The sequence below is a fragment of the Zymoseptoria tritici genome, chromosome 10, assembly GCF_000219625.1.
Source record: "Zymoseptoria tritici IPO323 chromosome 10, whole genome shotgun sequence".
Lineage (NCBI taxonomy): Eukaryota > Fungi > Ascomycota > Dothideomycetes > Mycosphaerellales > Mycosphaerellaceae > Zymoseptoria > Zymoseptoria tritici.
In genome coordinates, this window is record NC_018209.1 from 584839 (window position 1) to 606003 (window position 21165).

General features: G+C 53.4%; 8 protein-coding genes across 8 annotated transcripts; 6 read left to right on the forward strand and 2 right to left on the reverse strand.

Moving 5' to 3' along the window:
* Window positions 1–29: 29 nt before the first annotated feature.
* On the forward strand, window positions 30–950 carry MYCGRDRAFT_96164 (uncharacterized protein; the record flags this gene model as incomplete). The annotated part of the gene is made up of 1 exon (XM_003848784.1): window positions 30–950. One exon carries the CDS (start codon window positions 30–32, stop codon window positions 948–950), a length of 921 nt encoding a protein of 306 aa, XP_003848832.1.
* Window positions 951–1270: 320 nt separating this feature from the next.
* MYCGRDRAFT_105910 (uncharacterized protein) lies at window positions 1271–2561 on the forward strand (the record flags this gene model as incomplete). Its single annotated transcript, XM_003848785.1, has 2 exons — window positions 1271–1948; window positions 2008–2561. The coding sequence occupies one exon, from the start codon at window positions 1390–1392 to the stop codon at window positions 1885–1887; it is 498 nt and encodes a 165-aa protein (XP_003848833.1).
* Window positions 2562–3254: 693 nt separating this feature from the next.
* On the forward strand, window positions 3255–4761 carry MYCGRDRAFT_63029 (uncharacterized protein; the record flags this gene model as incomplete). The annotated part of the gene is made up of 3 exons (XM_003848786.1): window positions 3255–3496; window positions 3583–3722; window positions 3799–4761. Coding segments are annotated over 2 exons (1098 nt in total), but the record flags the coding sequence as incomplete, so codon positions are not given.
* An 88-nt stretch (window positions 4762–4849) lies between these two features.
* MYCGRDRAFT_111003 (uncharacterized protein) lies at window positions 4850–7501 on the reverse strand (the record flags this gene model as incomplete). The annotated part of the gene is made up of 2 exons (XM_003849112.1): window positions 4850–5037; window positions 5152–7501. The coding sequence occupies 2 exons, from the start codon at window positions 7499–7501 to the stop codon at window positions 4850–4852; spliced, it is 2538 nt and encodes an 845-aa protein (XP_003849160.1).
* A 1092-nt stretch (window positions 7502–8593) lies between these two features.
* On the forward strand, window positions 8594–12084 carry MYCGRDRAFT_76215 (uncharacterized protein; the record flags this gene model as incomplete). Its single annotated transcript, XM_003848787.1, has 3 exons — window positions 8594–8868; window positions 8933–10199; window positions 10253–12084. 3 exons carry the CDS (start codon window positions 8689–8691, stop codon window positions 12082–12084), a joined length of 3279 nt encoding a protein of 1092 aa, XP_003848835.1.
* Window positions 12085–12825: 741 nt separating this feature from the next.
* Window positions 12826–13987, reverse strand: MYCGRDRAFT_96168 (uncharacterized protein; the record flags this gene model as incomplete). Its single annotated transcript, XM_003849111.1, has 3 exons — window positions 12826–12881; window positions 12934–13185; window positions 13492–13987. 3 exons carry the CDS (start codon window positions 13985–13987, stop codon window positions 12826–12828), a joined length of 804 nt encoding a protein of 267 aa, XP_003849159.1.
* Window positions 13988–14536: 549 nt separating this feature from the next.
* On the forward strand, window positions 14537–16563 carry MYCGRDRAFT_48316 (uncharacterized protein; the record flags this gene model as incomplete). Its single annotated transcript, XM_003848788.1, has 4 exons — window positions 14537–14623; window positions 14676–15109; window positions 15158–16172; window positions 16276–16563. Coding segments are annotated over 4 exons (1824 nt in total), but the record flags the coding sequence as incomplete, so codon positions are not given.
* Window positions 16564–17692: 1129 nt separating this feature from the next.
* On the forward strand, window positions 17693–21139 carry MYCGRDRAFT_76218 (uncharacterized protein; the record flags this gene model as incomplete). Its single annotated transcript, XM_003848789.1, has 3 exons — window positions 17693–20298; window positions 20350–20733; window positions 20791–21139. 3 exons carry the CDS (start codon window positions 17693–17695, stop codon window positions 21008–21010), a joined length of 3210 nt encoding a protein of 1069 aa, XP_003848837.1.
* Between the last annotated feature and the right edge of the window lie 26 nt (window positions 21140–21165).

Consider the following 21165-nt stretch of genomic DNA (forward strand, 5'->3'; position numbering starts at 1 on the left):
TCCCTGCAAAGCATTTCCTACGAATCAACATGAACGACGACCGGTATTCCCGGCATGGCGACGGCAACTACAGACAAGGGTACCCTCCCTCGGTGCCGGCGTCTCGAGCTGGAGGACGACACCACGACGCGTCGCAACCGTATTTCGAACCACCTCCGATCGCAGGGTACGACGATGGAGACTACGTGCCGCCACGCGAAGTGCACGATCACTATGGAGTTGATCCGTATGCTCAATCGGGCGCCCGCCCTCAGACGACGGAGATGGCGGCATACGACGACGAGATAGCGGAAGCAGGCTATCGGCGAGGATACGAGGATACACGGGCGTACACCCATCTTCCGCCGCCGCCGTCCGATCATGAGCTAGGAAGAAGGCCTCGTCGGCATCGAAGCGTCGAGGGCAGTAGCCGTTACGACGATAGAAGCGAATACTCAGATGATGATAGCTATGCTGATAGCAGAAGCCGAGATCGAGGCGGCAGACGGAGATACAGCGATGAAGAGCGTACAATGGACAGGAGATCGCGCTCTCGTTCTGAACCCAGAAGAGGAGGCCGCGAAGCCTTTGGAGGATTGTCTGAAAGTGAAGTCGGCCTTGGCGCGAAGCTCGTCGGCGGCGGCGCTGGTGCTTTGCTGGGTCGCAAACTGGGAAAGAAATCTGCACTCAGTACCGTGGCTGGAGCTGTGGTCGGTTCCATTGCGGCGACTGCTATCGAGAAGCAGATCGAGCAGAGGAGAGGAGATCAGGCCCGAGGACACCGCGTTCGAGGCGACGAGGAGAGAGACGGCGAAAGAACAAGGCCACGATCGCGATCACGATCAGGGTTCCGAGAGCGTCTGCGTTCGTTGAGTCGTCGAGGCGCCAGGAGTCTCAGCGCTGGTCCAAGGCGAACACGTCGTAGTGACAGCTTCTCCTCTGAGGAGTCGTTCCGGCGTCCGAGATATTGAGACGTCTTGTCATGTTCTCGGCCAGCACGTTGAGCAAGAGCAAGTCTTTCAGTGATGAATAATGACCAGTAATGAATTACGACGAATGGAAAGGATTTACGATTTGGTACGAAAGGCACGCCGTGAACATCTCTTGACTCCTCACACGTTCTCGGGTACAGAGATCGGTAAGGCTATTCGCGGACAGATCGCGTTCGTTCCGTTGGTACGCTACATCTTCAGCTTTGACTCATACCACGAGCTGCCTTTTAGACATCACACGACTTTTTAGGTACATCGATTTCGTCGATTCACTGTGCCAGCATTGGCACCGGCACACCAAATACTCCGTCGCGAAATCCGCCGCCATCCAGGCTCCTTTCTGACGCTGACGCCGGATTCCCGCGAAACCAAAGCATCATCCTTCTCCTCACGACAAAATTGCCCACAACCCGTCACGATGGACTCCTCCTCCCACCCGAGCCTATACCCATCCGACGTCCTGCCCGCAGTGAGCAAGCGCAAAAAGGACAAGAAAACGTACTGCGTGCGACTAGCGCGCATGCTCGAGTATCTCGACCGAAGAGCACAGGCCTGGGACCAGAAGTCACCTCTGCTGCAGCTCCCCGCAGAACTCAGACAGACGATCTTGGGTTACGTCCTCGACGAGCAGACGATCTATGACCCGCGACCCAGCCAGCAAACCCAAGCCCTCGCTCTCGTCTGTCGCACGTTTGCGGATGACCTCGAACCGACCATGAAGCAGTGGGACCAAGATGAAGCTGTTCTTCGAACGCACTTTGGTACCGAGAGGAATGCTATGAGCGCATACATCCAGGAGCTCATGATGCCGATTGGTGTTGCGGCGAAGGCCATACCGCCTCGCAAGAGCAAGAAGCGCCACAGAAAGGAGGCGGATAATGGTGATCATTCGAGGTGGCTCAATGCTGGGACCTGAATGGTCTTCGCGGTAGCCATTGCATCCGTGAGAAGCGGTCTCCGGTAGGCAGTGCAACAACGTGAGTATCATCGCCGTGGGAGGATGTACTGCTATCGACGCCGACTGACTCCCTCATAGATTTTCGGTTTGATTCCGCGACGGTCGCTTGATTGCCTTGGTCCGGGAAGCATGTCCGAAATCAACCTTCATCTCGGTCGAATTCCTGTGATTTTGGACTGAAGGGCACCCAGATGGGGTGTCGCGGAGGAATATGGAGGGAGGTTCTCCGACCTTTGCTCTCTCAAGATCCTTCTCAGTAAGATGACATCGACGAGCTGGTGTAATGGACCACTGGTTTTGTAGGTGCTCGCAGGTCTGGTCTCCTCATCAGGTCTTCCTTTGTCCGGATCCGAAGCCATCGTTGGTACTGCGGTTGAGTCATCGTCTCGCTGCCGTTGACGTATGTTTGTTCGGAGTTTCGGTCGGACTTGAAGAAGAAATTTCCAATAGCGAAGCCAACGAGGACGAGGAAGCCTGCGACCACGATGACGATGGTCACAATGGCAAGGGGTGATATGTCGTACTCATATCCGTCCTTTCGAGGGTAGAGATGCTGGTCTCGAGGACTCAAATGATGTGTGGTGGGTGGCATATCTGTCGGGATGAATGGTGATGTGAATAGCGAAAAGGGAGCGTGAGAAAAGAAGCAGTTTTGCCAACGGGCTGTGAAGGTCTTCAATACATCTTGAACCCTGGACAAGGAACCTTTCGAAAGGATTCTGTACCTGAATAGTACGCGTACACCTCATCGCACGCCGGAGCACGGCCAGCTTCCGACCCATGAGGTGAGATTGACAGATCGGGTAACCGGTCGCAGGGCCCTTGGAAGGACCCTTTGAACGACGACATGTTTCGTGAGAGAACACCCTATGAAGTCACTGCTGTGGCCTCGCGGGACCTGTTGAGAAGCGCGTACAAGCAAGTCGGCAAGATTGAACACCATCGACACGGGATGATACAGGAGAGAGCTGTCCAGTCCTGTGTGCAGCCATCTCGCGGTTGACTGACCCTGATCCGTTTTGCTGGCTATTTACGTGCACCCCTTCGGCGTGCAGTCTGATCGATCCGCAGGTCCGTGGATCCTGGTCGAAGCTGACGTTGCGTACGTGGTCCGTTCGCCTCGATTACGAAGCTCGACCTTGGGGAACCTGGAAGCCGCTGCAATTTGCATCCGAATCGAGACTTGTGCATTGTCCACGCCGGAGTCCGGAACCTTCAGAGCTGCACGATAGGCATCGCGTCTTCAGATCGCGTCGCTTCATCTCATCATTGTCGCAGTTTGGAGTCGAGTCAGTAGTGAAGCGTGTCCTCGTATCGACTTCGGCTTGAGGGGGGATGAATCGGCGCTAGCAGGAGTTTACGGTATCTCGTAGAACTAACCCGCAACGGCAATCCGACGAGCGTCTCCTTCGAGAACGCTTTTGAACTTTGACGACTTCCTTGAGAATTTCGACCGCCTTCCTGTTGTACAACGTCCTGGATCACAGCATCGGAGAGCTCAAATATGGTAACTCCAGAGCTATGACGAACGGTCGCGAATGACCTCTTCGAAGCCTTGATATCAACGGTAGAACTTCCGCCGGACTTTCACCGAGCTAACTTCGTGACAACCTCTTGGAAGAGCGACAACCCACCGCTAACATCTCACGACAGCAAAGATGACAGGCACTGGGCGTGTACTGCGTGTAGGCATCGTCGGCGCGGGAGAAGTGTCTCAAGTCATCCATCTTCCAGTACTGTCTCTTCTCAGTCATCTCTACACAGTCACAGCCATCTGTGACCTATCTCGAAAAGTGAGCTGTCATCAACATACGACGTTACTCTCTGTGAGATACTTCTGTGAACGAGAGCTAAGCACAACCACCACAGAACGCAGAGCACTGCGCTTCCAAATTCCACATCCCTCTGGTGACCACAAACCCCGGCGAAGTCTTCCAGAGCACAAACGTCGACGTAGTCTTCGTCCTCACCTCAGATGAATTCCACGAACCATACGTTACCGCCGCTCTCGAAGCGGGCAAGCATGTGATGGTCGAGAAACCCATCACATTGTCCCTCCCGTCCGCCGAGCGAATCCTCGCCGCTGAAGCTAAAGCAAATGGACCCATCGTCTTCGTCGGCTATATGAGACGATATGCCGCATCGTTCACAAACACTTTCAAACGAGAAGTCGCCTCGATCCCTCGCATCCTGTATGCTCGCGTACGTGACTTCTCCGGACCGAATGCGAAGTTCGTCAACGAGTCGGGCACATTCCAAGTCAAGAATGTCGATGATATTCCTTCTACTGCTGGTGAGGAACGGACCCAACGTCTCGAAGCGCTATACAAAGAAGCGTTCCCTGGGCAGACCATTACTCAAGAACACAAGAGTCTCAACCGCTTCATGGGCAGTCTTGGCTCGCACGACATCTCTCTCATGCGAGAAGTTCTCGGCTTCCCAGAAAGCGTCGCCGGTATTTCGGTCAACGACCCCTTCTACTCCGCCATCTTCAACTACCGCAACAAAACCGGCGAGTCCTTCGCGTGCACCTACGAGTCTGGAATCGACGCCGTGCCCGAGTTCGATGCTCACCTGGCAGTCTACGGGCAGCACAAGCGAGTTGAGATCATGTACGACTCGCCTTATGTCAAGGGATTGCCGATTAAGGTCAAAGTATGGGAACTGAATGAAGCGGGAGAGATGCAGACGAGGGAGATGATAGGATCGTATGAGGATGCGTATACGGCGGAACTGAAGGAGTTGTATCAGTGCATTGTGGATGGCAAGTCGGTCAAGACGACCGTGAGGGACGCTTTGCAAGACTTGAAACTGTATGACATGATGTATCAGCGGTGGCACGAAGGTCGAGACCGGACATCTTGAAGGCCGTGAAAGCTCATGCATTTTCTGTGGCGCTAAGGCTCCGCTATGAAACGCTTCAAAAGAACAGCAGTTCCTCATCTTTCCATCCCAGCTCCAACAACGCCGTATGACAGCTCTTCTCCAGCGCCTCCGGCCCACAGATCAACACCATAGCTTCGCCATCCTTATGCGGTTCCCTTGCCATATGCTCTGCCAGCAGCGGTGCCGCAATTCGTCCCCTCAGTCCCGTCCACTCCTCCGTGCCTTGCGTCAGCGTATGTAATATCTTCGCTTTCTGCTCATTCTCCTTGGCATAGCCGTCGAGATCCGCTTTCAATAAAATATCCTCCGCCAACCTGTTTCCGTCTAACATCACACATTTCGTCGGATCCTCGCGATCCTGCACCACAGCTCGCAGAACTTGGTAGATGGGCGTGACGCCACTGCCGCCACAAATCATATATAGCGTGCTGACATTCCGCGTCGCTCCATTGACCGTGCAGATTCCCTTGCCGATGTACTCAAATTTGCCAATTGGGCCTTTGAAGTCGACGAAGTGGCCGATGGGAATTTGTTCAAGGGCTTTGGACATGGTGCCGCCTGGTCGCCCTTTGGTGTCAAGGTAGAGCTTCACTAGGACGTCCACGTAGCCTTTCTTGGAGATTTCGGAAATGGGGGTGTAGCTGCGGATGATGGCTTCTCGCGTGACGGGGTCGCGAAGGCGCATCATTAAGTGCTGGCCTGTCGGTAGGCCAAGGGTTTGGTCCTCGTGCTCTAGTTTGAAGGTGAAGATCTTCGTGTCCCAGGATAATTCGGTCTTGGAGTGCAGAATTGCTTTCTTCCAGGAACGAGGAGCGAGAAATGTCGCTGACTTGACGTCGCTTTCTATTTGCGTTTCCTCGCCAGACAACGCCTTTCGGGCTTCTTCGTCGAGAGAACCAATGTGGTATGAGGGCATCATTGCTTTCGCGGTGTCGCTGTGAATGGCCATGAATTCATCGGTGGAGTCCAATCCAGCGGCGGAAACGATGCTCGTAGCTCCTCCTGGGTGCTCGTTCAAGAACGCGGTGCCATCGTAGACCTCGCCGTTGACGACAAACCACGGGTCTGTCTCGTTGTCGTGTTTCCGCAGGTCATCAATGGTGATGTTCTTGTTCAAATTGTCTTGAATCATTTTGATCTCTTCCTTTTTGACGATAGCATCCTTGGATATCTCTTCGCCGTTGGCGACCTCGCCCCATCTACCATTCGTAAGATCTCCTCCGGCATTCTTCACACGTTCCATCCATCCACCCGGCATCAGAGCTGGTTGTGTGGGGTGCTCAAATCGGAGCTGATCGCCTTCCTTCACGATGCAGACGCGGTACCAAGGGTTGTTCATCATTCCCAAAACACTCCAGTACATGTCGCGCGGCTGCAGATTCATGCTCTCATCCATGGCCCGAACAATGATATCGTTGGACGCCGCTATCTCGCCAACGTCAATATCAAGATTCCAAAAGCACCAGCAGAAGCTCGCTTCCCGCCAGTCAAAGTCCAGAGAGCCTCCGTATAATTTTTGAGGTAATGCTTCTCGATATCTGTCTTCGGCATAATCGATGTTTGCGAGTCGCCATGATTTGCCTTGATCGAGCGATAGTTCCACTCTAGTCACACGACGTCCACCACCGCCATAAGCGTATCCTTTGACTCGGTATGATTGAGGTGCCTTGTCAAGATCTAGTCGTTCATCGTGAGCTGGGTAGGCTGTGGCTGAGTTGGTGCTGAGATCATAGATGGCGTAACGTTCGTCCATCCACCATTTTGTGTTGCTCGCAGACTCCTCAGGCGACACCATGGTAGGCAAGACTCGGTTATCGTAAATATGATACCAGTTGTCGCTTGGTGCCTCGGTGATGATCAGCTTCTTCAACCACTTGACACTTCGTCCACCAATCTGGCCTGGAATGACAACTCGAAGAGGCTTGCCATGGTCCGGCCTCAGCATCTCTCCGTTCATCTTGTGAGCAAGCATCATTCCCTTGTTGGCATCAAGTGCCCAGTTCAGCTTGACTGAAGTACCGTAGAATCCGTTTGGAAGCTTATCGGCGCCCTCCATACATACGTACTTGGCGCCTCTCTTTGGTTTTGCTCGTCGGATAACATCACCTAGGATGACGCCTGTGAAGAGTGCTGTCGAAACACCAGCCGCACCCCAAGAGAAGCCCTTGGTCTTCTTGACGACGTTCTGCTCTTTTCGCCGGTTGCCAGCACATACCAGTGTGACCGGGTAAGTGTGCTGCTCATATTGTTCTAGTAGCTCGGTGAGACTGATGGTGATGGGATTCTCAACAAGTCCTTCAACCGTGAAGGTCCAGTCGGGTATCTCTTCGTCTCTCACTTGAGGTACATGTCCATGGTTGCGAACGTAGAAAAGTTCCGGACTCGTAAGGAAACCTTCATCGTAGAGGTTGGAGAGCGGTGCCTCCACGTTGAAAGGATGCACACCAGTCAGTCGTATTAGCCTGGGATCGCGGGCTAGCCAGCTATCGGGAGTCTTTTTGTCGGCTTCGAGCACTTCTGTCGGTTCTGCAGAAGGAGGTGGTAATGGAAGGTCAGTCTCGAAGGTGTCTGATGAAGAGGCATCGTCTGCTCTTTCGTTGTCGCTGCCAGGATGTGATTCTGGTGGAGTTGGCGGGAGCTCGAAGTCCGCTGACGATGACGGCTTCAGCTCTCGCTTGGTCTGCATTGCGGGAGAGGACATAGTAACGGTGCAGAGATAGTAGTGGTCGAGCAGTGCTGATGAGCGCGGACAGGTCACAAGTAGTTGAAGTTGTGTGACAAATGCCGGTGTGACGTCCAACCTGCTGCCGTTATTGCGACATGATTTGTGTTCGATTTAGCAACGCTCCGACGATGACCGGCATGAGTAGCGAACCTCTAACACAGCCGTATAGCGAGGAGATGCACGATCGAAGCTTCGAAGAACAAGCAGGTAGGCGCGTTAGCCAACTCCGCGGACCGCACACCGTTCGCGGCAGGGCAGGCAGTCGAGACGTGCTCGAGCCAGGGCAGGTTCGCCATGCTGCCAGAGCTATCTCTTATCTCTTAGACGAGGGAGCAGTGGCTTGATCGAGTGGCTGCATTCGGGCAGTACTTCTGTGCTCGTTTCTTGGCTCCGATAAGATCCTTCGAGCATGCTGTGAGACCTTATCGCCGGTTCCATTGCTGCTCGATGTCAGCCTCATCAGCCTGACAACACGGGGTCGTCTTTGCTGTTCGAGCTCTGGAGGCTGACTCGAAACGCTTACGCGGCCTCGTCGGTGAAAGTATTTGCATCAAGTCGCCGCTGCGCGATTAAAAAATCTAACCCATCGCTATTCTCGGGCACGATGATGAATTTGCCATCATCAAACCCACGGCGAGAACCGTGAAGTCCGATGAAGCTTCTCCGGCAGGGAGGGAACTCTCTCATTGGCTACTTATCCGAGGGTCGCGTGCCGTTCTTCCCGTCCCTCCGGTCCCTATCAACCGCACCCGATATCAACATCATTTCAAACAACCCCAGGCTTCATTCCCGGCCTCCTTATCTCTGAACCTCTTCTCCACCACCACCTTATCGCTGCCGAACCTCACACTGTCCTCGGAGAAAGTCACAATGCCTTGTTCCAGCCTACCACAGGTCTATCTTGCCTGATTACTTCCAACGTCGATATGCGGGAGTCTGGCATTGGTCGTAGAGCAACTATATGCTTTTCCGAGGGCTCACGTACGGTAAAAGAGCTGATGAGCTGCATGTATTTGTCTGTTCGTAGGTACCTGGCCATTTCATGAAGCATTCCTCCTCTCTCCAGTCACTTTTGAGCGTTGCTTGCGGAGAATAACTCGAAGTGCGTTCACCGTGACCTCCCAACGAGCTGACCGATTTCCTGGACGATGGCCCCTCCCATGAATGCCGGAATGGACGCCAGCGAGATGCCTCAACACTCAGACCGCAAACGGGTGGTTGTGGTTGGCTTGGGAATGGTTGGCGTTGCGTTTATTGAGAAGCTTCTCAAATTAGACGTCAAGCGAAGAGAGTATGATGTGGTGGTGATAGGTGAGGAGGCACATCTGGTATGTATGCTAATATGGACGGAGTGCCTAGACCACAACTGACCTTGTGGTCTTCCACGAATAGGCATACAACCGTGTCGGGCTTACCAGCTACTTTCAACATCGTCAAGTTGAGAATCTCTACCTCAATCCGGCATCATGGTATGCCTCCATGCCAACTGGATCGCTTTCATACCATCTCAACACACTTGTCACCGAGATTGACACCGAGCACAAGACCGTGGCAACATCACAAGGCGACACAGTCCCGTATGATATCCTCGTCCTCGCAACCGGTTCCGATGCTGTGCTACCTCGACATACGCCCGGCCACGATGCAAACGGAGTCTTCGTATACCGAACGATCGAGGATCTTCAGAAGCTCATCGACTTCGCAGACACGAGGAAAGGCACAGTTGGAGCAGTGGTTGGTGGTGGTCTACTCGGACTGGAGGCGGCAAAAGCAATGATGGATCTGGAGAAGTTCGACAAAGTCACACTCGTGGAGCGCAACAGATGGGTACTCAGCAGACAACTTGACGACGATGCAGGTAGCATGGTAGTTGAACAGGTGCGACACCTCGGACTCGATGTTCTTCTCAGCAAGCGAGTTGGCAAGGTCAACACAGACGATGACAACAATGTCGTCGGTGTTACGTTTGAAGATGGTGAGAGCATGGACTGCTCAACGATATGCTTCGCGATCGGCATTAAGGCGAGAGACGATCTGGCGAGGAAATCCGGAATCGCGTGCGCCGACCGTGGTGGTGGTATCATTGTCAACCCTGACCTCTCGACTTCAGCTCCCGATGTCTATGCTATCGGAGAGTGCGCCAGCTGGGAAAGCCAGACATTTGGTCTCATCGCTCCAGGAATCGAGATGGCCGACGTGCTCGCCTTTAATCTCACACAAGCAAAAGCTCACACACCACGGAAGTTCAAGCGACCAGATCTCAGCACAAAGTTGAAGCTCCTTGGTGTGGATGTCGCAAGTTTTGGCGACTTCTTCGCAGACCGCGACGGACTGAAAGATGCTCCTAGGAAGCGACGAGGTGTTCGATCAGACGCTCCGTCGGACGAGTCAGCGCCGGGCGTCAAGGCTTTGACATACCGGGATCCTTTCCAGCAGATATATAAAAAGTACCTCTTCACTCCGGACGGCAAGTACATCATTGGCGGCATGATGATTGGCGAGACCAAAGACTACGTCAAGCTTGTCTCTATGGTCAACAATCAGAAACCTCTTGAGGTACCGCCATCGGAGTTCATCGTCGGTAAATCCTCAGGGGAGGACGATGCGGACGACCTCGACGATGATACTCAAATCTGCTCGTGTCATAACGTATCCAAGGGTAAGTCCCATTTGGTCGAAGGAGGCCCTGACATCAACTGACCATAATCTCAGGCGACGTATGCAACGGCGTCAAAGACGGATCATGCAAATCGATCGGGGACGTCAAGTCCTGCACAAAAGCCGGCACTGGATGTGGAGGCTGTATGCCTTTGGTCCAGTCCATTTTCAACAAGACGATGGCCTCGATGGGCCAGGAAGTCAAGAATCACCTCTGCCCGCACTTCGAGTATTCCCGAGCCGATATCTTCCACATCGTCTACGTTAAGAAACTACAAGACTTTCCATCGATCATGAAGGAGTGTGGCAAGGATCCGACCGCCGCGGGCTGCGAAGCGTGTAAGCCGACTATTGGCTCTATCCTCGCCTCCCTTTACAACAAACATGTCATGGACGACAACATCCGTGGGCTACAAGACACCAACGATCGCTTCCTTGCGAACATCCAACGTAACGGAACGTTTTCGGTTGTACCTCGTGTTTCGGGCGGAGAGATTACAGCTGACAAGCTGATCGTCATGGGTACTGTTGCCAAGAAATATGGTTTGTACTGCAAGATCACCGGCGGTCAACGAGTGGATATGTTCGGAGCTCGCAAGCAAGACTTGCCTGCTATTTGGACTGAGCTCATCGATGGCGGTATGGAGTCCGGTCATGCCTACGGTAAGAGTTTACGCACAGTCAAGTCATGTGTCGGAACCACCTGGTGCCGTTTCGGCGTGGGTGACTCAGTGGGCATGGCCGTGCGCCTTGAGGAACGCTACAAGAGCATCCGCTCGCCCCACAAGATGAAAGGCGGTGTATCCGGGTGTGTGCGTGAGTGTGCCGAAGCACAGAGCAAAGACTTTGGCCTGATTGCCACCGACAAAGGCTGGAACATCTTCGTGGGCGGCAACGGTGGCGCAAAACCTCGACACTGCGATCTACTGGCCAAAGATGTTCCTCCGGATGATGTCGTCACTATAGTCGACCGATATCTCATGTTCTACATGCGCACAGCCGACAAGCTTCAACGAACAGCTCGTTGGGTCGAAAGTCTCCCCGGCGGCATCAAGTACCTGAAAGAGGTCATCCTAGAAGACAAGCTCGGCATCTGCGCGGAGCTAGAAAAGCAAATGGAAGAGCTCGTGGGAACCTTCTTCGACGAGTGGAAAGAAGTCCTCGAAAGTCCCAAACGCCTTGAACTCTTCCCGCAATTCGGCAACACCGCAGACACCGTCGACTCCATCGAAAAAGTCCAAGAGCGCGAACAGGAACGTCCAGCATACTGGCCGAAAGAGTCCGTGACTGAGGACTTCCGCGGCAAGCAATGGAGCACCCTCTCCTGGCAACCACTAGCCAAATCCTCGCAGTTCAGCGACTCGATGACCGGTTCTAGTTTGGCGGTCAAGCGAGGCGACACCCAGTTGGCGATTTTCAAGGTCAAGGGGAGGTACTACTGCACACAGCAGATGTGTCCGCACAAGCGGGCGTTTGTTCTCAGTGATGGGCTTATTGGCGAAGACGTTCAGAACAACAAGCTTTGGGTCAGCTGTCCGCTGCATAAGCGGAACTATGCCATGAAAGGCGAAGAGGCAGGTAAGTGCAGTAACGACGAAACGGTCAACATCGCCACGTTTCCAGTGGAGTCACGGGAGGATGGCCATGTGTACGTCAAGCTGCCGCCGGTGGAGGAGCTGGATGAGGTTTTGGGCACGGAGAAGTGGAAGGTGAAGAAGGAAGAGACGGAGACGAAGGGAGACTTTGAGGCATTGGACAAGAAGTTCAAGATGAAGGGACGAAAGCCCTTTGCTGCGAGTCACTTGGCAAATGGGTTGGGAGAGCATGCCAAGGCGAACGCGATTTTGGCGGGTGGGGAGAGAGGAAGTAACGGGATGGATTGGTAGGCTTGTGATGTGTGATGTCTTTTAGCGGGTCTTATACATGGAATGATATTGTTGCACGATGATTCGCGTTTCGTAGCTATGAATTATCATTGTCGCTGGTATCGTGATCGTTACTGCTTGCGTCGCTGTCTCCTCCATTATCAGACACGGACTCCACATCACTCAATACTTCTTCGGCGCCCGCACTCGCAGCACGTGCATCCTGAGACTCGCCCAATCGTCTCCTCTTCCGCTTGCGTCGAAGTTCCATACGTTCGAACTCTGCCTCTTTCACCCTTCTGTAAGGCCGCTCCCACTCTGCCTCATACTGAAGCTTTTCTCTCCAGCCTGACACGTCACGATCTTCAAGCACCTTCATATTGGGTGATGCCGCAGTCGGAGGTTTCGGTCTGTTCTTAGGTAGATCATCGCGCGCAGGAAGTCCGAGCAGCTCCCATATACGCTGCTCTTCCTCCTTGCTGGCCAGTCGATCCAGTCGCTCTAGTCTTCGATCCTCGGCAACGGCAGCACTCTCTGGGCTCAAAGCTCGTGCACGCTTCCGCGACGTGCCGCCATTCTGCTCACCAGTGACCTCTTGTATTTCGTCGCTGGTGTCACTGCCATTGTCCGAACCTTCGCTGGTGTACATGTCGTCCGTAGCTGGAGGTCGCTCACTCTCAGAGTCCTCATGAGCCTTTCGCCGAGATAAATTCACCCCTTTGATGGGCGTCATTCCCATCTCTTGCTCAACCTCGTCGTGAGTCAAAAGTCGACCATTCTTCGTCGAAGGCCTGCCGTCTTGGTACTTCTTCGACTCGCTGTACACTTGCACTTTGCATCTACGAGCTGCTGTCGCCCAGTATGTCTTACTCGATGGCAAGTTAAGGATCTGCATCGCCGCTCGGACATCCATCTGGCGGACCGCAGCGGACGGTGTCCAGTCCTTTCGGCTGGAATCTTCTGCTCGGAGTCGGGACATTGCTTGGAACAACGTCGCCTGGACAAGTCGACGTGTGATATTGATGGTGAGATTCTGCAGATCTGCAATGGCGCTTTTGTAGACCGCCGGCTGATCGACATCGGCGGAGATATTTTCCAGATGATGCCAATTCATTTCTGTGTCTTTACTGTTGTTCATGAATAAGCTTCGCGAGAGTTGCAGAAATGAGGATGGTCGTAGAAGGTGAGGGTCACCCGTATCAAGGGAAACAAGTGGACTTTTGGTATCGTCATCGTTGCCCGTCTCTCGGAGCTCTTGCTCAAGGCTGTCGGCCGATTTTGAGTATTGCTGGTAGTGCACATCCATCTCCTCGGCGACATCCTCATCAATCAGCCATTGCTCGCCGTACCTCTGTCGCTCCTGGTCCTCCTCATGGCTGTTCACCTGAGCTGATAAAGCATGAGCAGCATTATTGAGAGTATGCTCACCGTCCTCGGAGATCTCAAACGCTGATGGCGGATCCACATGTTGCTTCTCAGCCCTACTTGAAGTTGTCAAGCTACTTCCTTTGCGTCCTTCCTGCAGTAGGAGCAAATAGGAGCGAATTTGCAGCTCACTCTTGCTACCGACCGCCTTCTGCAGCGCAGGGAGATCAGCCGCTCCTTTGAGACTTAGCTGGTGGAAGAGAGCTTCTTTCTCGATAGAGCTCCAGATGACATGGCCAAGTTGAGAAGTGGCGAAAGCGGATACTGATGATGCGAGAGGGTTGAGTTCTCGAATCGTCGTATTGAGCAGGTCTCTGTAGCCTTTCTTGAGGCGTGCTTGTGCTTTCACCTTGACTTGGGCAGACTGTTGTCGAGCTCTTCTTCTGTCGGCTGGAATAGCCTGTATGGATGTGGCTCGACTGTCTCGCGCATTTGCCAGGCTGTCGGTGCTTTCATCGCTGGAGGAAGCCTCGTTGGCCTCGTCTTCTCTGCCAGTCATGGCAAATGGTGCGCTGAATATGATGAGAATCGGTCGACCGCGGCTGCATGTTCGTGCTCATGGTTGCCAGCGCGCAAGTTGTAAATTGAACGATGCTTGGAAGTGTCCGCAGAGAAGTCCGAGGGTCTTGGACGTTGAAAGAAGTCGGAAGGATCGACAGAGACGAGTGTTACGTAAGCAGTCAACCTCGTCTCTTTCACAAACGCCTCCGTCTTTCGTGCCAACGCTCCTCCGTTGACATAAGTCCATCAGAATTGCGCAGGCTTTCATCGACAAGCGGTCTTCGATGAGGCGCGCTATCAGAATTTGCAAAGATGTAGGCCTGGTGCGACGACTTCCTTTCTTCTCGCATTTCGCCCCTTCTCGTTGTCAGCCCTCATCCCCAAATCTGTGGCGTCAGAACATTTCTTATCAACCGCATCGACGTTTCAATGCAAAGGCACATCTACTGGAGCCTCTCAAACCAAGGAAGCTAGAGCTTCGGCCATACCAGGTAAGCATAGATCAGTCCTAGACGATTCATTCATACTAAGTGTGTTGTCCGCCTAGCAAGAGAGCATCAACGCAGTCCTCGAGTATCTGGCGAAAGGGGAGAAACGATTGGGTCTATCTCTCGCGACTGGAAGCGGGAAAACGGTGCGCAAGATCCATGAATCTCGCTCTCGCATGGTCCGCTCACTATCTCCAGGTCATCTTCAGTCATCTGATTGAGCAAGTTCCCGCTCCTACACCATGCGCTACACAGACGCTGATCCTCGCGCATCGGCGAGAACTCGTAGAGCAAGCCGCAGTGCATTGCAGAAATCTGTATCCCGACTTGGCCGTTGAGGTTGAGATGGGTAGCCAGCACGCTTCTGGACTGGCCGATATAACCGTTGCATCCGTACGGAGCATCACGTCTGGCATCCGAATCCAGCGCTTCGATCCTGCTCGCTTCAAGCTTGTGCTTGTCGACGAGGCCCACCATATTGTTGCGCAGGGCTATCTTGATGTCCTCCGCCACTTCCAGCTGTACGACACCAACAAGCTGGGCCCGACCGCTCTTGTCGGTGTATCAGCCACTTTCTCCCGGCATGATGGTATCAAACTTGGGGCAGCGATTGATCATATTGTCGCCCATAAGTGAGCAGTTCCACTTCTGCTGCAAGACACTTTGACTGACTGCATCAGGGACTACATCGATTTGATCGAGGACAAATGGCTCTCAGATATGATTTTGACCACAGTCCGGACGAGTGTCGATCTTACGAAGGTCAAGTCGAGCGCCGGAGACTTCCAGACCAGCGAGTTATCCAAAGCCGTGAATCAAGAGGAGACCAACACTATCATCGTTCGAGCTTGGATGGAGAAGGCAATGAAGAGCAGAAAATCGACCCTAGTTTTCTGTGTAGATCTTGCCCATGTGTCTAATCTCACAGCTGCCTTTCGCGAGCACGGTATCGACGCCCAGTTCGTCACGAGTGACACCCATACTCAGGTTCGCAAGGATCGCCTCGACGCATTCAAGGCAAGGGAGTTTCCGGTCCTACTGAATTGCGGAATCTTTACGGAAGGGACCGACATACCCAACATCGACTGTGTTATCCTTGCGCGACCCACGAAGTCGCAGAACCTCCTGGTCCAGATGATCGGGCGAGGTCTTCGATTGTACCCAGGGAAAGAGAACTGTCACATAATTGACATGGTCACTGCGCTCGACGTTGGCGTAGTGACCACACCTACGCTGTATGGTCTCGAACCGAACGAGCTTCTGGAGTTGGCCGATGCCCAGCAGATAAAGAGCATAAAAGAGCGGCGCGAATTGGAGCGTGAGAGGGAACAGAATGCGATCGTTGCTGCGAAACCTCGCAGTGCGTCGGCGTTAAAATCCCGGCTTCTCAGCTTTGAGGACTTCAGCGTGTCTGATCTCATGGATCAGTCTTCAGACGACTTCCATGTCCGCAAAATTTCACCATTCTCATGGGTCTGCATCGGAGACAACCACTACATCCTTCCAAACGCAGACGGCGCATTCATGAGCATTAATGAGGACGATGCGGGAAACTTCCAGATGTCGTACACGGCTAAACTGCCCGCCGGCTCTACGTCCAAGTCGCCATGGGCGAGACCAAGAAAGATTGGAAAGCAGGAGACTTTGAAAGGTGCTGTGCGCGCAGCCGACACTTATGCTGGCAGAATCTTCCCAGTAAGTGTGCTGATAGTCGATACGCCTGGCAGATACGACTGTCTTGAGGCGACCAGTTCTTTCCTCCAACAAGTCTGAGTTCCTGCTAACTCATGATTTCCAGTTCCAATTTATCAGCAAGACCGCTGGCTGGCGCAGATCACCAGCTTCCGAGGGTCAAATCAAGTTTTTGAACAAGTCTCGAGATGAGAGCCACCAGCTGGAGATCGGCCAGATTTCGAAGGGCGATGCGGCGGACCGAATCACCAAAATCATGCGCGGCGCTAAAGGCCAACTTACGCGCATGAAAGGTGAAGTCAAAAAGGCAAAGCGAGCGGCTGAAGCAAGAGCGAAGCGTGGTGCTAAGTCGGGTTTGCTCACCGTTGGTCCGGTGGCTGCGCAGGAACGTTGAGGCGGTCTGCAACTCATTCCTGACTGCACGCATGTATGGGATGATTGCATGGTTCATCGCCGTGGTTGTCTTCACAGAATGTTGCCACCAGCACAGGAGGAACACGGGCATCGAGAAGGTGTTCTATTGGCGAACTGCGGCTATATTTTATGGGAAGAGCTACATGCATGCGCCTCCACGCGTCCCAGCGCTTGGCGCGGGGTCGGAGATTTGTGGTGTTGCGGAACGACAACAAGAGCTGTCTCCGTTGTCATCCGCATTGGAGCAATGCTGTGCCTGGTCGTCGCCTTTGCGACTTACGACGGTTGCGAATCATCGCAAAAGCAAACAACGTTGAGCGATAAACGTGTAGATCAACGATCAGCGATCACAACGACCGGTATGGAGCCGAGTCCACCAAAACCCGAGGCAAGTATATCCGACGAGCTATCTACGTCAATTTTTCGAGCTCGTCACGCAAAGAGCTTCTCGTGCCTGGAGCTCATTGCGAATTTGTCAAATTCTTCTCACAGCTCGGGTGGACCAATAAGATAGCATATATATCACAACGTACCTTCGGTATCGTGCCGGTCATTCGAAAGTCAAGGTCGGTGCATTTTCATCGAGCGGAGAGCCGCACGGATTTCTGGAGTGGATCCCCGGACGGGCCGGGAAGTGCCTGGGCATTCTGTCTTGTCTCGGTCCAGCCTTGCCATATCTTTCACACCCGTCTTCTGCACACGCCATTTGCCTGCTGTGCTCTGCTTTGCGCAGAAGGCGGACCTCACCATACTTGATCGCGCCCTCACGACCGCTTCCACGCCTCGCCACGCCGGTGTCGCTCGCTACCCTGTCCGCTCCCAGCCTCCTTTCATAATCCGCCGATCGACCACTCGGTACCCCTGCATAGACAATCAACGACCGCGGTCCTGGATGTTTGGACAATCATTCGCGTGCCCAGCGCTCAATGAGGAGGCGCCCGTCGAGTTCCGGCGAAGATGAAGACGCCGGTCAACCTGCGCCGACCAGTGTTACGAGCAATAAGACCGACGGCATGACCACAGGGAAAGGCGCCGGCCGCGTCACGAGACAATCGCTACGGGTGCAAGAGCGGAAGACACAGGCTGGAAAAGAAGTCAATGGATCGCCAATGAAGGACAACGCCTCCACGGTGGCTTCAAGCCCATTCGCGCGCTCCAGTCTATCTGTCGAGCCGCTTGAAAAGGACTCTCTGTCGCAAGGTGTGCCGACGAAACAGACACCGGATCCTATCGCGGACCATATTCGGCGACAGGCTGCACGTCTGCGCAGTCCTTGGCGATGCTCCCTGCTCACTCTGGCGACAAGTCTGAGTGCCATCGTTATGCTACTTACGATTGTCCACTCGTTTGTTCACATGCAGCAAGATTCCAAAGGATGCGCCATGTCATATATGCGGCCAAACTTCGAGAGATTCTCCGATTTTGATACAGAACACACTCGCTTTGCCAGCAAGTATTCGCTCTACCTCTATCGAGAGGGTGGAATCGATGAAGACACCAAGGTGAAGGGCATACCGGCATTGTTCATTCCTGGAAATGCCGGCAGCTACAAGCAAATCCGACCCATTGCCGCAGAGGCTGCAAATTACTTCCACGAGGAGTTGCGATCAGACGCGGCAGCTGTAGATGGTGGCAAGCGGCCTCTGGATTTCTTCACCGTGGACTTCAACGAAGAGCTGATCGCATTCCACGGACAAACACTTCTCGACCAAGCAGAATACCTCAACGAAGCTGTGGCGTACATTCTTGCACTCTACCACAACCCGCAACGGTCAAGCCGGGAGCCGGGACTACCGGATCCAAAGTCTGTCATCATCTTGGGCCACTCCATGGGAGGTGTAGTGGCGAGGACGATGTTGAGAACGCCCAATTATCAGAAGGATACCATTAATACCATCATCACGCTTTCGGCGCCTCACGCGCGACCACCGGTGTCGTTTGACGCTGCCATGGTGTCGACGTATGATGACATTAATACATTCTGGAGGAATTCTTTCTCGGAGCAGAACAGCGATAATAATCCTTTGGACGATGTCACTTTGGTATCGGTAGCGGGCGGCGGACTGGACACTATGATCCCCTCGGAGTACACAAGTCTGACGTCTTTGGTCCCAGATACTCACGGGTTCACTGTCTTCACATCCAGCATTCCCAGGGTGTGGACTGGCATGGATCATCTGGCCATCATGTGGTGCGATCAGCTCCGGCAGGCACTGGTCAGAGCCATTTTCGATGTGCTCGACGTGCGTCGCCCATCGCAGACAAGACCTCAACTGGAACGGGTTCGTGCAATGCGAAAACGCTTACTCACCGGCATGGAGCCTGTCGTGGAGAAGGCCTTGCTGAATGAGGAGCCAACAACGTACCTCACACTGGAGCACAGCTCGACTGCAATCATGTCGCACGGTGAACGCCTTGTACTACGTACGCTGGGTGATACCGGTGCAACTAAGGCGCATGTCATGCCTGTCCCCTCGCAGCCATTCGTTGACGGAAGCAAGTTTACCCTGTTGACTGATCAGACTCTTGATGCTGGCGAGGAGAACGGAACGCTGTCCGTGTTACTCTGCAGCGTGTTCCCTCCGCCTGCTGGCTTTGCGATACTCTCATACACAATCAATCTGGATCCCACTGGCAACTCGCCAGGGTCTACGAGGCTCGCGTGCAAGAATGCCGCTCAGGATGTGTCGCTTCTTCCAGCGTCGACCGATCATTCCACTGATGCGTCCGATCGTGTCCCGCCATTCTCATATTTGCAGTATGCACTGTCCGACATCGCGGATTACCAATTCATAGCCATTCTAGAAAAAGCCAAAGACCGTTCATCCGGCTGGGCTTTTGCAGAATTCAGCACTGCAGCTCATTCATCGATCAAAGTCAGCAAGGGTCATCACCAACTCTTGATGCATGGCATGAGAAAAACGCTCCCGACGGATCGGCCATTGATGAACGAGATCAAGATCCCAGAGGTGCACTCGACACTCTTTGCCTATCGATTCGAAGTAGACCGTCGGCCTTGCAAGGAGTACAAGGAAAGCTTCGCCCCTTTGCTGCGACAGTACATTGCCGAGCCATACGAATCCAAATACTTCGTGAACACCAGGCAAGGCAACATCAACGTTCATGGACTGTCACCATACATGCCGCCTCCTCTCCGCGGGGTTGCCACAGATGGTCTTTCATTGCAACTCTGGGCAGATCCAACGTGCAACTCGACAGTTCAAGTGTCTCTCCAGGTTGACGTACTTGGAAGTGCCGGAAAGCTGGTTATGCGATACCGCACTGTGTTTGCTTCGTTCCCGTTGCTTGTCATCGCTCTTGTCCTGCGCAAGCAATTCAATGTCTACGACACGACAGGCGTTTTCATGAGCTTCAGCCAAAGCATGGATCAATGCATTCGGACATCGCTACCTGCAATTTTCATGGCGCTCACATTCTTCGCGGTCGCCGTGTCGAAGTCCAGCCATAACGTGTGGACCAGGGAGTGGCTCAGTTCGACGACAGGGACTTCAGAAGACACGATCGATTTCGCAGTCAACGATTTGATGCTTGGCACATCTGATCCGTTCTTCTGGTTCCTGGTGCCGTTCTTCGCCATCGTCAGCGTCGGCATTTGCATTGCCATGAACTATGTCGTTCTGATCCTTACGCACATATTCAGCGTCGTGATTGCTCGGGTTCGTGCGTGGTTACCACGCGCGTCAGATGTTTCGAAGTGAGTCTTGACCACACATTCGCATTGAGCGATCGCTGACATTTCGAACAGAACATCTCAAGCGACTCCGGTCAACCAGCGAATCATCGCCACCGGCGTGCTCGTCCTCTTGGTCGTGACCATAATACCCTACCAGTTCGCATACATGGTGCTTTGCATCGTTCAAATCGCAACGTGCATTCGAGCCTTAAGATGTGCTCGGGAAACGCAGTCCGCACCGAGCTACAACTTTTACAACTACACCCATTCGATACTGGTCTTTATGCTCTGGATCCTGCCCATAAACATGCCGGTGCTCGTCGTTTGGATACATAATCTGGCAGTTCAATGGCTGACACCATTCTCAACACATCACAATTTGTTGTCTGTGCTGGGTTACATCTTGCTGGTCGAGATGATGAGCACGAGCAATATGATACCCCGCGTCACGAGTCGGTAAGTTCAGAGCACTTCTTGGGATCTCATTGATATACATACTGACTTCGATCATAGTGTACGCTTTGTCACCAACATCCTGATGTTTGCATTCGCACTCTACGCCGCCGTTTACGGCGTGACATATGCATACCGCATGCACTACGCCGTCAACGCGCTATGTGCATGGCTCTTCGTTGTGCACCTCTCGGGTGGTCCTGTCTCGCTGGCGAGCTTGTCGCGATACTTTGGCTCGTCTGCAGTCATTGTCAACGGGCATGTAAAGAAACGGCCGTGAGCCTTGCGGGAAGCGTGACAGAAGAAGAGAAGTGTAAGACCTTGCATGAACGACAGTATTTTCAGCAATGGCACCAGCAGTCTGTGCTGTACATAGTCAATACCCCGTAGTATATAATGAGTAATACTTCATGAAGACTTGCTGCTCTGTGTCGT